Below are 13,886 nucleotides of genomic sequence, written 5' to 3' on the forward strand. Positions count from 1 at the left end.
GTAGTTCTGCTTTCTGGGTTTTTATTGTTGAAAATTCCTTTCGGCTTGCATGTGTTTAATGTAGCTTTCATTAAACAATCTTGAAAAACCTGTGAAGAATTTTAATAGTAAATCTTGGGGATAGTAATTTTCCCATCACCTTTCTGTAGTGTACTGTAATCTTCAAAGGAGCTAATATTAGTACTCTTTGATTCAGTAATTAATTAATTTTGAACTGGTTTTAGTTGTACTGCAATGCAACAGGGCCATTGATTTGACTCCAGGCATATTCTGGATACATAGCTAAAAAGAGTACTTGAAAACAACAGCAAGAAACACCAAAACAGTGAAAACCACCACAATAACAAACCCCACCATACAGTTCAGGCAGGACAAGGGGATGACCATAGTTGCTCTGATCCCATAATGCTAAAACACCAGCTGCTCAGCAGGTCCTGATCTTTGGGCATTAAGTTGAAGTAAAGGAGCTGTGGATGCTTGCCGGAAACTTCCCTTATAATTCAAAGAATTTGTGATTTAGAGAGAGACCTTTCTAAAATTAAGAAAAATAATATTTTGAATCTTACAGGGAAAAGTTTGAGGAAGAAGTGGTTAAAAAGTAGCAATTACATGCAGCAGACTTCTTAGCATTACTTTCAGCCATTGCTCTGTACCGTTGTAGCAGCAGTGAGAGAAACCAATAAGGAAGAAATAGGTGTAGTAGTAGTGATGGATGTATGTGAAGTTGTTTGTGTGTATCAGAACAAAATTTTTCACTAAAAAGTATTTTTCTTTATTTAAATTCTCTATGAGTTTTATTCTTTTACCCATTTATTATTATTATTTATTAATTTATAAACTAATCAATGAGCTTCTAGTCTCCAAATAATGACCTAATTTTTTCGTTTCCTAGGAGAATGCAGGTTTATTGCTAACATTAACAGAGTTGGTATTCTGATGAGAACTGTTAAATTGCATCTACTTGTCCATAAATCTAACTGTGCCCATGGTCTTAGCTGACAAGAAGTTAGTTCATGACTGTCAGCTGGGATTCAGCATGCATTTCATAGCAGTTGCCCAGTTTATTGGAGATTGGCATGAACGAAATCATTTCTGCCTGAAAAAGAGCATGTGGGCTAGTTCTTAGAATGCAGACTTTCTATTGGGGTAAGTTTTGTGTATAAGTATAATAGTATGTTGTATTCAGAACTAGTAAAAAAAAAAGACTAAATTTAGGGGCCACAGTCACTATCTGAGATTTATTTAAACACTCTTGATTTTGCTGAAAAAGGTTAGGGTGGAAATGTAGTGACTTATACTTTTTTGTGTAAGAAAAGCTTAAAATAAATACTGTTGCTTAAACCTGTTCTGAGCTTAGGTGCCTTTTATCTGCAGCTAAAAAGAGCTTTTACAGTATATTGATCTGCCAGGTCTTCAGAGACTCACAATTCAAGGCTCATTGCTGCAGCAGGAGGAGGGTGGCTTGTGCTTAGAACAGGAATAAGGAAGTGAAGGGAAGTGGATGGATGGCTAAATTCCAAGGGCATTAACAACATTTCTCTCTTGTATCAGGACAGCAGGCTTCATTGTTACTGACTTCCAAGGGTTAGTAGTAGTTCTCTGAAATGCACGCTTAAACAAAGAAGTATTCTCTGTTTCCTGTGGGTTTCTTTTGAAATCTGATGCTTTATAGTCGGAGAGGGATACCCCATCTTTGTCAGGGTGCCAGTTCCAGGCATAGCACCTTCTGACTAAGGAAGGGAAATGAGATTTGGGAGAGGAATTTCCTCTTACTGGTATTTGAAGTCATCTGGCAATACAGACATTATAACAATGGCAAAGCCAGGTTAGGGTATTTCTCCTGACTCTTGTGCCAAAATTTGCAGCTACCTCATCATCAAATCTGATTCTGTGTTCCAGACTTACTCTATCTAGAATTTATTTTTTTTTCCAAAGTCTAAGAGCTGGATTTCTTCCCTTTGGGAACTGTTCTGTGATAGAGTTTAATGGTAGTTTACGCTAGAGTTGCAGTTGTGACCATGAAGTGGCCATTTTGCATATGATATTTTCCTTTTTTTCCTTTTATTTAATTTCCCCTTGTTTGTGTTTGTTTTTCCTGTTGGGGCATGTCTAAATATACTTTGCAGTTTTAATTTTGTTTTCAGCAATGGATTTCCTTTTCCCCTAGGTAGCTTTGCATGTGCTGTTTATAGACTGATCTTTGAATGTCTACTGTAGGAACTGAAAAAATTAAATGGAAATCAATGTCTCGCTAGTTAGTGACCTGGTTAAATCTGTGCACAGTCTGCGAGGGAACAGGAACAGTCCCATAGTCTTCTCAGTGTAGCAGGTATTTCTGAAAGGAATATCCAGAATATTTCTGAAATAGCTTGAAGGGAAAGAAATACATATACAAGGAGAGTGCGTAGTATGCTACCTTTTTATTAACTAGTCTGTCTCTGATTCCTGTTGTCTTAAAAAAGCACTGCAGTAAGCATAACGTAATCTGGGAGATGTTACTATGTTGGAGGTAATTGTTGGTCAGAAACGGTCATCTCCTGTAGGAGAGAGGAGTTGGTGTTATTTATTATACGTATGTCACTTATTATTAGATAGTCTATTGTAATATGGTGTTTAATATTGTAAGTGTTATTTAATATATATGAGGTGAAGTATCTTTGCCATTTTAAATATTAATAGCTAGAAAAGTATTTGCCTTATGCTTTTAAGGCAAACTGCTGATACTGTAAAGAAGCAATATGTCCTTTAGGAAACATCATTTCACCATTATTAAGAGACATGTCTTAAGCTACCAAGTCCCCACTGTCACAGGGGAGGTAGGAAGAATGTAGGGAACGGGAAGCACTGTTCTTCACTGTTCAATTTAATCTGTGCCAATCAGCTGTGTTTTTTCCCTCCAGTATATATGCATATTCTTCCTGCCATCTTGCAGCCTGCCATAGAGCTAGTCATTGACCCCAGAATCCTATTTAGCAACCACTTGCAAAGGTTCCGTTTTGCTTTCTTCTTCTAGATTAGGCTCTAAATGCTAGTCTTATTCCATATCTAGTTTACATATTTAGCTTCCATCTTTCTTCATCCTAGCTCCCACCTCTGATCCCTGGAAGAAGTCACTGTAGCATCAGAGCCTATGCTGATAACCATCTCTTTGTCCGTGACATCTGAAGCTGCCTTTTCTAATGGAGGTCTTCATTTAACAGTGGTCTGTATGATCTTCCCTACTAGACTATGCTAGGCTTCTTGATGGCAGACTTCAAGGAGAAAAGGGGAATTGCTTTATTGTCCAAATTTATTTTTGCATTCTCCTTCAGTTATTCTAGGAAATAGGTCTCCCCTGTTCATCATCTATGAGCATGTGAGAATATCCAATTTAATAGGATCAAGTGAAGGAAAACTTTGATAGAGATTGTATTTCATAGAGTAAGTAATGGCTTAAAAATCAAGGTTTGCTACTGCAGCATTCCAGTACACTGCTATATTTTAATGCTACTGTTGACATACTGAGAGTAAGTGGAAGCCCCTGGGTGAGAAAGTCACAGAATCTTTTAGGCTGGAAGGGAAGTCCAGCCCCTTAAGAGTTGAGAGCTCAAAGGGAAGAGCAAGCAAGGCAGCAGCTCTGAGGAAAGAGCCTGTATTTCAGTTCAGAGAAGCAAGAAAGGTGGGAACGAGATAATAGTGGGATAAGAGGAGGGTAGTGGGGGCACTGACAGCGAGGTCTGCTTTTAAGTTTATTTCACTTAAATTTAAGTGAAACTATTGCAGTATTTGGTAACACACAAGTAACTGGTAAAAAGTTAAGGGTATAAAAATAAAATGTGAAGTTTCATAATACCTTAGTATTGTCATACTGCCTCAGTAACGTTTATACAGGAAACAAACTGCTAGAATCTAGTGCAGTGAAATTCCAGCTGGTTATACTGGGGGGTCAAATCACTAGGTGGTATTTTTCAATGCAAGTGGAAGCAGAACTTAAGCTAGTGCCTTGCAGGTGAAGCCAGCAAAACTGTATTTCCCTTTGAAGCAATGAGTTTATAAGTTTACCCTTGACTTTGCACTGTTTTCCTGTGTGGTTGGAGGGCTTGGTTTTGTTCTTATGGGTTTCTGAAATGCAGAGAGAATCAAAGCATTCATGACCATGTACTTCCTCAGGCAAGTTAGGGTAGGTTTGGTTTCATTCTCAGGGAAGAAGAATTCCCCCACTTAATTTCCAAGCTTGGTTTGCAGGACTATTTTTTAAAATCTGTAAGTTTGAAGAATGTATTGTTCCACAACTTCTATTTTCATTAACTGCAGTCTCTTACCTATCTTTCTTGTAACTAGAAGTTGCTTCTATTGCTAGGTATTTTGATTTGTGGGTTGTTGAGGGGGTTTTGTTTGTGTGTGGGTTTTTTGGTTTTATTTTCCTCTCTTTGGGCCTAAGATCTTGACAGCTTTTGACATTTCTGTGCAGGGTAGTTTTCCCACTTCCATGTTTTCCATATTCTTTATACAAGTTAAGTGTAACCTTTTAAACGTACAGGTCTTTACCTACTATACATCTGCTAATAATCTAAAGTATGTACTATCTTGAGACATTCCTTCTAAAGAGTAAACTTCTGTTTTGTAGATTTGTTTCAAGGGCAGGTCTGGGAACTGATAAATCTAATATTTGCACGGTCTTGTTGCCCTGGCAGAGACTATCTAGAAAATACTTCTTATATTTGTATTTTACTTAGTGGCATGAGTCTAGATGTGAAAGTGGCTAGAATTCAGTAGTAAAAATTCTGGGAGGTTCTTATTTTTCATGTTCTCTGGGTTCTTGGTTGTTCTCTGTGGAAGGTGTATACTGTGATGGTTGTGTTTTTTTTCTTTTCAACTTCACTTTGGATGGATACAATATGCCCTGTATGCAGAAATATAATTTTTATTCCCTAAGCTGGCAGGAGACTTGTTGTATTACAGAAATATCCAAGGAAAGCAGCATAGTATGTCTTTAGCATAGTATGTCTAGTATGCACACATTGTGTGCATTGGGCACTCCTCTAAAATGTTAGCACAAAACGGCCTTTTTGGGGCGAGACAGGAAACTATTCTTGCCACTGAAAGGATATTCTGTAACTTGGGTTATGCTCAACATTTTATCTTCTGGATTATGGGAGCCACTCCAGTGGTCTTTGTAGCACATACAGGAATGTTCAGTCCCTTTCCAGGGTATGTAATTTGGAAAGTTTGTGACTTAGATACAAAATAATTTTTCATATTCCCCGAGGTCTTTTTTCTGACTATAGATTTCCTTTTTGTACCCAGCCCTCTGATAGTATACCCGATTACCATTGAGATTCAGGATCTCAAATATTTTTGAGATCTGATCCACATGTGCTGGGTTTTCTTTTAATTTATTGGTGTGACTATACTGTACAGTCACTTTTTATTTTAATGATATTCTACTACAAACCTGTCATGACGCAGTTACGCTGTGTAGTTAATTTCATTTTCCTGTGTGGATGTACACTATTACTGGTGTAGATGCTGTTGTGCTTTCTAAGCACATTCATGCTGGGCTGTTGATTTTTAACCATGCTGGTGTAGCCTGTGTGGTGCAGTTACTCTATCAGCTGAAGTGTTCATCATTCGACCTTAGAGAAGCTGCGGTTTATTTCTGTGACTGCGTAAAAGACCTGAATCGAACCTGTATGCTGCTTCTAATCCCCCACTTCAGTATGTGTGCTGGAAGGTGCTAATCTGTCCCAGTAAGAGTCCCTACTGGAAGCATGATTATGCAAACTTAAGGGTTTTGTTACCTGATGCTGCCATCTCATGAGTAGAAGGAGCACTTCATGGTCTGAACTATTTCCCTCCCATGATAAGGAATGGTTCAAATACACATTTGAGTTTAGAGTATTCCCCACATGCATTTACTTTAAGACTGTTTCAACAACCAGTAATTCAGTTAATTTTTGTATCTCGCATAAAAATATTTGTCAAATTCACTGTCTCCTGCCAGTTGTTATAGCTGATGCTCTTAATTATGGTTGCAAATGATCATCTGTATGACTTGCTGTACCAGAACTGTTCCTTCTATTGCTGATTATCACATATCACACTTGTACTGTAGTACGCACCCGATGACTACAATGGCCTTATTCAGCTGAGCGATCAAGCAAGGAGTGTGTTACAAGCACCGAAAGAGTGGGTCTGTTTGTAACTCTTTGTAACTTCTGAAGAAGGTAAGATGTGACTGGCAGAAACTGGGTCTCCAGTGGTGAGTGGGAAGGGAAAGAAGGGCTTGATGCTTCAGTACATTTTGCTTATGGCTTTTTGCCCTTCTTAGCTTGCGTTGGGATCCTTGCTTTAAATCTTCTGCTCCTCTCCTATGAAAAACGCTGACTAAGGGAAGGAAGGAGGGCAGTTGTGATCTGTAGTGGATGGGGCAGCAGCGGTGGAGGTAGCGCGATTGCCTGGTTCTGCCCAGGTGGCGTGTTAAGCTTCCAGAAGCGTTTATTAGTGCTTGCTTCTCATATGAAGCTTTCAGTCCAATATTTTATTTTTAGCATAGCAGTAGGTGATTTTTTTTTTTTACCTGACGTGGCTAAAAAGTGCACACGTGTGTGTGCAAAAAACTCCAACCTTTGGTTTCTCTTTTCTGTATCATAGAACTATCTAGAGATCATTTTCTCTGTTTCCTGATTTCCCTAATGCAATGTTAACTATTTTTAATTATTAATTTCAGGAGAGGTTTATTTGGTAATAGTGGTTTTCTAATGGAACTAATGATATTTGCTAATGGTAAACTTCTCTGTGTTTTTGGCACTAACACAATTGTTAAAGAAACCATTTTGTGACATTCCTATGCTACTGATCAGTCACTATGTTTTTTTATACTTAAAAATAGCACAGAAAACATTCTGTACAAAAAAAGCAATCAAATACTGTACCTTGATAGAATTATCTTCATAGCTAAAGCTACTTTCTCATATTCACCATCAACTCGATTTGTCTTCAAATGAGTTGGTTTCTCATGATACTGTTAGATCTGCTAAGGAGAAGATAAACTGGAGGCTGCATGGTCTGGTGGTGTGCAGGACACCCAGTATTACTATGAGCGTTTTCCTATTTATGTGACCTTGGACAATATGTTTGGCTGTCTCCTGTTTTACCCAGACTAACTGGAAAACCAGATCAGCAACAGGGTTCTACTGTATATGAGATGGAAACTGTCTGGACTAGAAAATAATTGAGTAGTTTGTCCTGAATTTTAAAGCAGTCCAAAGTAGCATCATACAGATACCACTCTTTCTAGAACAAAACACCCAGAAAAAAAAAATTGTACAGATTTGAATCTGTATCTTTTATAGATATAGATTTTCTTTATGTACTTTTAATCTATATAAAACCAAAAGACCTAACATGTCTTAAAATGAAACCAAAGGAGTTTAACTGTTTTAATTATTGTTTTTTTGCAGAGCATGTTAGACTTCTCTGCAACTTTTTGTGCAACTCTTAGAACATGAAGTTACGGTTCCTTACATGGGTACTACAGCAGTGCTCCTATTTAAACTATTTTTTAAAGCTTTCCTTTGTGTTCTGGGGTCTAACTGTGCTCCGTGTGTGTTTTTGGCTGACTCTGAACTGCAATATTAAACTTAAATTCAGGACTGATGGTAAATGACCTGATCCCCATCAGCAAAGAGCTGGTTTAGAGCAGACCATCTTTTAGCTCAGGTTTGCTCAACCCATACTGCGTACAGCTTTCTCCTTGAGCTCAGTGTTATTCTGAAATAAACCAAGATTATTGCAAAACCTCAACTGGGCTTCAGAATGACAGGGTTTGTCTAACGGTTTCTTTCTGTGTGCTATTTCTTGGCTAACTTCAGTTCTGTGAGAAAAAATTATACAAAGCCTGTACTAACTGCCTTATACCTGCTTTTCATTTCTGAAGTGTACTGTTTTTTATATTTTAAGAATATTTTTACTGCCTGCTAAGTGTTTGGGTGAGTGAAGCTCTGGCATGTACTTGCTTTCTTTTCATGTGTTTGAATGTAAAGTTGATCAGAAACTGCCACTGGTAATAACTGCATAGTGTGATATTTCTTGCATCATACCCAGCATGCATAAATTCTACAAAAAAAGTGAAACTCTTAAATATTTTAAACTTTTATAAACTCATGAGGACATATGTCACATAAACTGAAGATGGACTGGATTCATACTCAGAACATTGGTTGGCTTTTCCTGCATTGACCGTATGTTTTATCTGGCACTTATCTCTCCAGCAACTAACTGCATACACTGAGCTTTTGATCCTTCAGCCTTTGGTTTTGAAACTTCACTGAGATCCACTTCTATCCCACAAATAAGGCTCCCAAACTTGGCTTGAAAGGACTTAAAACATGTTATGAAGAATGGCTGGGGTACCATAGGGCAGACAGAGATGTCTGCTTTCAACTCAGTACTTTGCAACTGCCTTTTAAGAATACATGAGGGCAGATGCAATCTACAGTAAACTGACTCCAATGACTAAATCCCATTTGCTATCTTGCTTTTTCTCTTAGCCTTGTTAAAATTACAATAAAGAGTTCTTTAATTCAGTTGGTCTGCACCAAATTTTACTTCATTTTATCGAGCAATCTTTCTTGCAGTGTTAACGACTGTTTTAAATTCAGCTCATTCTCTTAATGCAGAATTCTCATACAGCTGTGTGTGTGTTTTTGGTTTTTGTTTTTTTTTTTTTTTAACTTTGTTTGTGAATGTTCACGTGCCTTATAGCCTTTGTCACTTGGCCAGTAGCCCACATAGTACACAAATTATTCACTGACTGCCTGGGCTTTCTTGCTTCAGTTACCCTATATTAACATTCATGTCTTTCTTTTCATATCAGCCTTTAATCTGAATTTCTTCTGTAGCATAATCTTTGCATGGAGTTATATTTGCACCATCCTGTTCAACACAACAGCAGAATAAGAGCAGGTGCTGTTTGCTAAGCCAAAAACTGAATTCTTTTAATAATTGAGCCCCTTCTCCTGCCTGCCATTCTGGCATATAGAATCTTTTTGACACAGACACAGGAGTGGAATGAACCAGATGCATTTCTGGGTGTGGCCTCTGGTCTTAATAATTATTTTTTTTTCTTTTGTCATCTTGCATCATTGCAGCTCAACGCAGATTCCATCCTCGTGCTTTACAACTTCAGTGGCCAGCCCAGTGGAGAGGCCTTGGTGACTTTTCCAAGCCTGGATCTAGCTAAGAAAGCAGTGGCTGAGAAAAATGGACAGCTCCTGGGAAGCCGCTATGTAGAACTGTACCTGGTCTAACTAAACGCTCTTTGGGGGATGGGGAAAGAATGTTGCACTGAACACCGTGCCTTTTGCAAAATAAGAAGTCTTCCCTTGACACCTGGGCATCCTCAAATGTGCCTTTTCAGCATAATATGTTGGAATGTAGAGTGGTGCACGTCCTGTATTTAATTTGAAAAATGGCATGTCCTATGCCAAAGACAAAGTGAAACAAAAAAATCTGCAGTTAATTTACTTAATTTCTACTGTACTTGTTTAAGCAAACCCACTCCTGGCATCTAGTTAATTCTGAAGATGATCTAATAGCACTTCAGCTATCACAGCCGTGGGAGAACCCTGCTCAGTAGCGTCTGAAGTCGAAAGTGAAGCTTGAGTCATTCAGATTCTTCTGTGTTTAGTTTTTAAGAGTTTACACTTGACAAAGTGTCTGGTTTTTGTAGCGTTTAAATGTCTTCAGAAAGGTCTTTTGGAATGCGTAGCTTTCCCTGTTCAAGGTGTAGATCATATTGATTTGTTTTGTTTTTGACTGGAATATACCAGGATGGTGGACCCCAAATGCAATTGTGCTTTCTCATGTTTTCATTATACGTTGTTTTGCAAAAGCCGTATTTGTCTTTCTTACCAATGTACTGCTGCCAATGTGTAAAGCAAAAAAAAAAAAAAACCAAAAACCAAAACCACCACCCAAAAAACCCCCACCAAACCCAACAGCAAACCCAGAAAAATCCTCCCTACCCACTCAAAGTTCCCTGCCCTAGCCCCAAACTTTTAATTTCTACAGGACAAAAATGGCACATAAACATGAGTTTAATAAGTTATATTTTTTTATTTAAGCATAATAGCTTTCAGATACTGTATTAAAGATTTTGCTCTAGTTTATGTGCATGCAATTTGTTTACATCTTTAAACTACTTTATTTGTATATTATGAAACAACAAGATATGTTGGAATCTAAATCCTCTAGTGCATGCTTTTTTCTTTTTCCCTGTGTGTGTATATACATGAGCTAGAAGAAGTACTTTTATGTCATGTAGCATGTGTTTAAAAAAAGACATCTGCTGTAGAAGCACTAAATGACTTTGTTTTTACTGTGCCTTACTTCAAAACCATTCCAAGTGCAATACCAGCAGAGCAAAATGTAACAAATCCTGTTGCGACATGTTCATGGGTGTCTGAATTGGTCTTTTTTGTTAGCGTACAATTTGAGTTGTACTTCAAAGAACTGAATGATGTATGCTTCTTTATATTACAACAAATAAAAGAGATGCTTACACTGTATATTGGCATTTGAAAGTAACTTATGCTTTGTTTGAATATTTTCATGGGGCATCATTCTGTAATAAATAACCTTTTACTGACTTTTCTCTTTTCCTAGATTGAGTGTGCATATGTAACTTGCATGAGAGGTATGATTTTTTTCATGTGTCAGTAAGCCAGACATGTACACGATACCTATTTCTCTTGCAGTGGAACACTGTTTAGATGATGTGATGTAACTGTTATGTGCTTGGTTCTCTCACTCTAGTGCCAGATGAAACAAAGTACTCAACATGAAATTGTGTTCATATTTGGATTGGAATGACCCAATGGCACACTTGTTTTTCTCTGCAACTCAAAATGCTATGTTTATGTCAGAATGGAGCCAGACAACCTTTCTGTAGTAAAAAGGGCGGGAGTGTGTCACATTAAAATAACATGGTTTGTTTCTATCTAGTTAGAAGCATCTTATGCCAGACGCCATTTCACCATTAAAACCTCCCAACTAAAGTTGTATCCTAGTCAGGTGGGACTGGAGAGAAAGCTTTTTCACTGTTTTAAAGTGGGACCGTTTGCATTAATGTCTTTCCAAGGTTTCTCTAATAGCCTCTATGGAACTTGTGGTTTCCTGTTAGCTAAAATGATGCTTAATCTACTGAAAGCATCTAGTCTTTTTACAGCTACCTCTGTTGTTGTTAATATGTGCTCTACACCACCTTTGGCAGGCTGAGCAAGCTCAGGGCTAGAATAAAGCACCTCAGTAACACCTCAGCCACATTTTAGATGTTCACCCTACTCCTGACGCCTGTGTGGTTTGGGCAACAATGATCACAGTTTAAGTGTAGTCCCATGCAAGGGTGAACTGAAATGAGTAACTTTGAATGAAAACTGTGTGTTTGTGCGTGTGTATAAAACCTAATGCTTTAGGATGGAGAGCAGCATACATTTTTTGGATGTTCTCTGCAAAATGGCAGCAAGGGCAGTGACAGCATTTTGGTTAGACTGGAGGCCCCCAGGTGGAGGGGCTTTCAACAGCCCGGGCCTGGAGGTGCTCTCTGGAGCACCTCGTGCTTCTCTCCGTAACTGGTTTCCCCCCGAAGCTGCGGGAGGGCTGATACTGGTACGCGTTTACACAGAGCCACAGCTCCAGGTGTCCCCGGGCCGGGGGTGTGGGGGGCGGCTGCCCCCGCCTCGTGGGGCCCGGATCGCATCCCCAAGAAGCTGGGACCTGCTGCTTGGGTTTTCACTCTTCTCCGCCGTCAAACCGGCATGGGCCTGTGCTGGAGACGTTTCCCCAGGGGTAGGCTGCGGGGTGCGCAGAGAAGCCTCCGCAGGCTGCGGTGCCCCTCCCCGCCGAGGCAGAGGGCACGTCTGCCTCTCTCCACCTAGACCGACACCTGACGTTGGATAGCAGAACGTTTGGGTTTCCCCCCTGCCCCCCAGCTGCTGGCACAACTAGGCTGCATTTGCACTTGGCATTTGAAGCTTCCTTGCAGCAGTCTGTGCAACAAACCTCTGGCCCGGCCCGGTGGATGTGGCCCGGCTGCCCGTCAGGCCTCATGAGGCTCAGCTGTGGGAGCAGACAGGCTGCTCTTGAGGCCGATGTGGTGGGGCAGATGCCTTTTAAGTGTTGGAGGGCTCAGGTGTGGCAGGTAAGTTCTGGAAGTGAAAGTGTGATGACATTTATACCTGAGCGGTACTTCTGGAAGCAGCATGCTCCAGAAGTAATGTCAGTTTAGAGCTGCTGACCTGCAGTTTGGCAGTAGATGCTTTATAGCTGCTGAACTGACTTTCAAATCCAGGAGTTCTACTTCACAAATGGAGCACACACTTGCATCACATGTCTGTGAATGATGGCTTATGTTGCTGGAGAAGTCTGGGAACTTGAGGCAAGGCCTAAATATTTTTTCATCTCTTTGATGTATGCGTTTATTACTTGTGATTGGATTTGTAGACCAAGCTTTCTTATGGAATTCTTATCAAAGGGATTGCTGTCTTTACATGTGTGTGGTTTAATGCCATAAGAAAAATAAATACAGAAAATATAAGCTTTAAGTGTTCCACCAAAGAATAAGTGAAGTCTGAGAGAACCTGTGATTCGACTGTTATTAAAGAACGGGTCCACACACTCTCTCATTGACCACAAAACTTGTTTCTCAGACAGAAGCTTACCCTGTGCTCATAATCAGCCAAGTGCCTTGCCTGCACTTGTACTGCCATACTATATAATTGAACAGAATTAGCATTGTATGGTTTTTGTCTCTTAGTTTCATGCTTCTGATAGTGCTAGTTTGGAGATGATGCCTTTGCTCCGCATTTCTGCTTCCATTCTCTTGATGCTCATAGCTTATTGCTTTTGTTTGAGATGAGGTGAATCTGAAAAGGCCATTTATTAGCTTCTTAGTTGCAGCTGTGCTTCCAGATCAGGTGTTTTGTGTTGGAATTTATTAATCTGAAAGCAGACTCTTGCTAAAGAGGCTTCTAGGATTTGCTTTTTTATGTGAACTAAGATGTTTTCAATAAACTTTCCTTAGTGAAAGTCAACTCCTGGTGTTTTTTTTTTTTTTAAGAAAACAAGCCTTTCAACACATTCAGTTTTGAAAAAGTATTTATTTCATTTCAATCAGTTAAAATTAATTGTAAGTCTTAATGTCTGACTATTGCATCCTGTTTTATATAGATCTATACTGGGCAAAGTTCATGGTAATGAGTATTGAGTCTACCACTTACACTATTTTCTAAACAGTCATTGCATCTCAAGATAACGTGAAATAGCCTAAAGCAGAAAACTCCTTATATGTGTCAAGAGTTCCTGTAATCAGTTTAAAATGTTGCCATTTTATATCTATTGGTTATATGAATTTGCAAGAAGCAAATCCAAAACAAACCAGAAGCCTGATTTTTTATTATTTTTTTTTTTTAAAAAAAAGTTATCAGGTGAGGGCTTCTATATTATCTAGCTGGATAAGCAATTGGAAATGCTGTCTTCCTCATTTGAATATTTAGGCGTTAATCCAAGCTGTCTAATTGCCGTTTCTTAGGTTAGTGTACTATTATATTCTGTTTTCATTTTACTTTATGTACTTGATGATTTTTACAAAATGTGTAGCTATTTCGTGTTGCTTTCTGTGTGCTTGCTGATAGTAAAACGTAGAGTTTAAATAAAATTCCTTTGTTTCTGTAAACATGACTGAAGTGCTGTTATAATTTTGTCAATGTAATGTTAACTGTGTCTTTGAGCAAGTATCTTTTGCGGGGGGCAGGGTTTGGCAGGTTTATTTGTAGTTTTATTTAGAGGCAGGAGTAGGAGTTTTTAGATTTGTCAGGAGCATCCGTGGATGTTTAGTTTTGTACTGT

General features: G+C 38.9%; 1 protein-coding gene across 1 annotated transcript in view; it reads left to right on the forward strand.

Moving 5' to 3' along the window:
• Positions 1-9,610, forward strand: part of ESRP2 (epithelial splicing regulatory protein 2) — a gene marked incomplete at its 5' end in the record, with an annotated part of 43,218 nt that extends 33,608 nt beyond the window's left edge. Inside the window, 2 exon segments of the mRNA XM_008949674.1 lie at positions 6,095-6,206; positions 9,132-9,610. Coding sequence (XP_008947922.1) covers positions 6,095-6,184 — 90 coding nt within the window.
• Between the last annotated feature and the right edge of the window lie 4,276 nt (positions 9,611-13,886).

The sequence above is a fragment of the Merops nubicus genome, unplaced genomic scaffold, assembly GCF_000691845.1.
Source record: "Merops nubicus isolate BGI_N331 unplaced genomic scaffold, ASM69184v1 scaffold38051, whole genome shotgun sequence".
Lineage (NCBI taxonomy): Eukaryota > Metazoa > Chordata > Aves > Coraciiformes > Meropidae > Merops > Merops nubicus.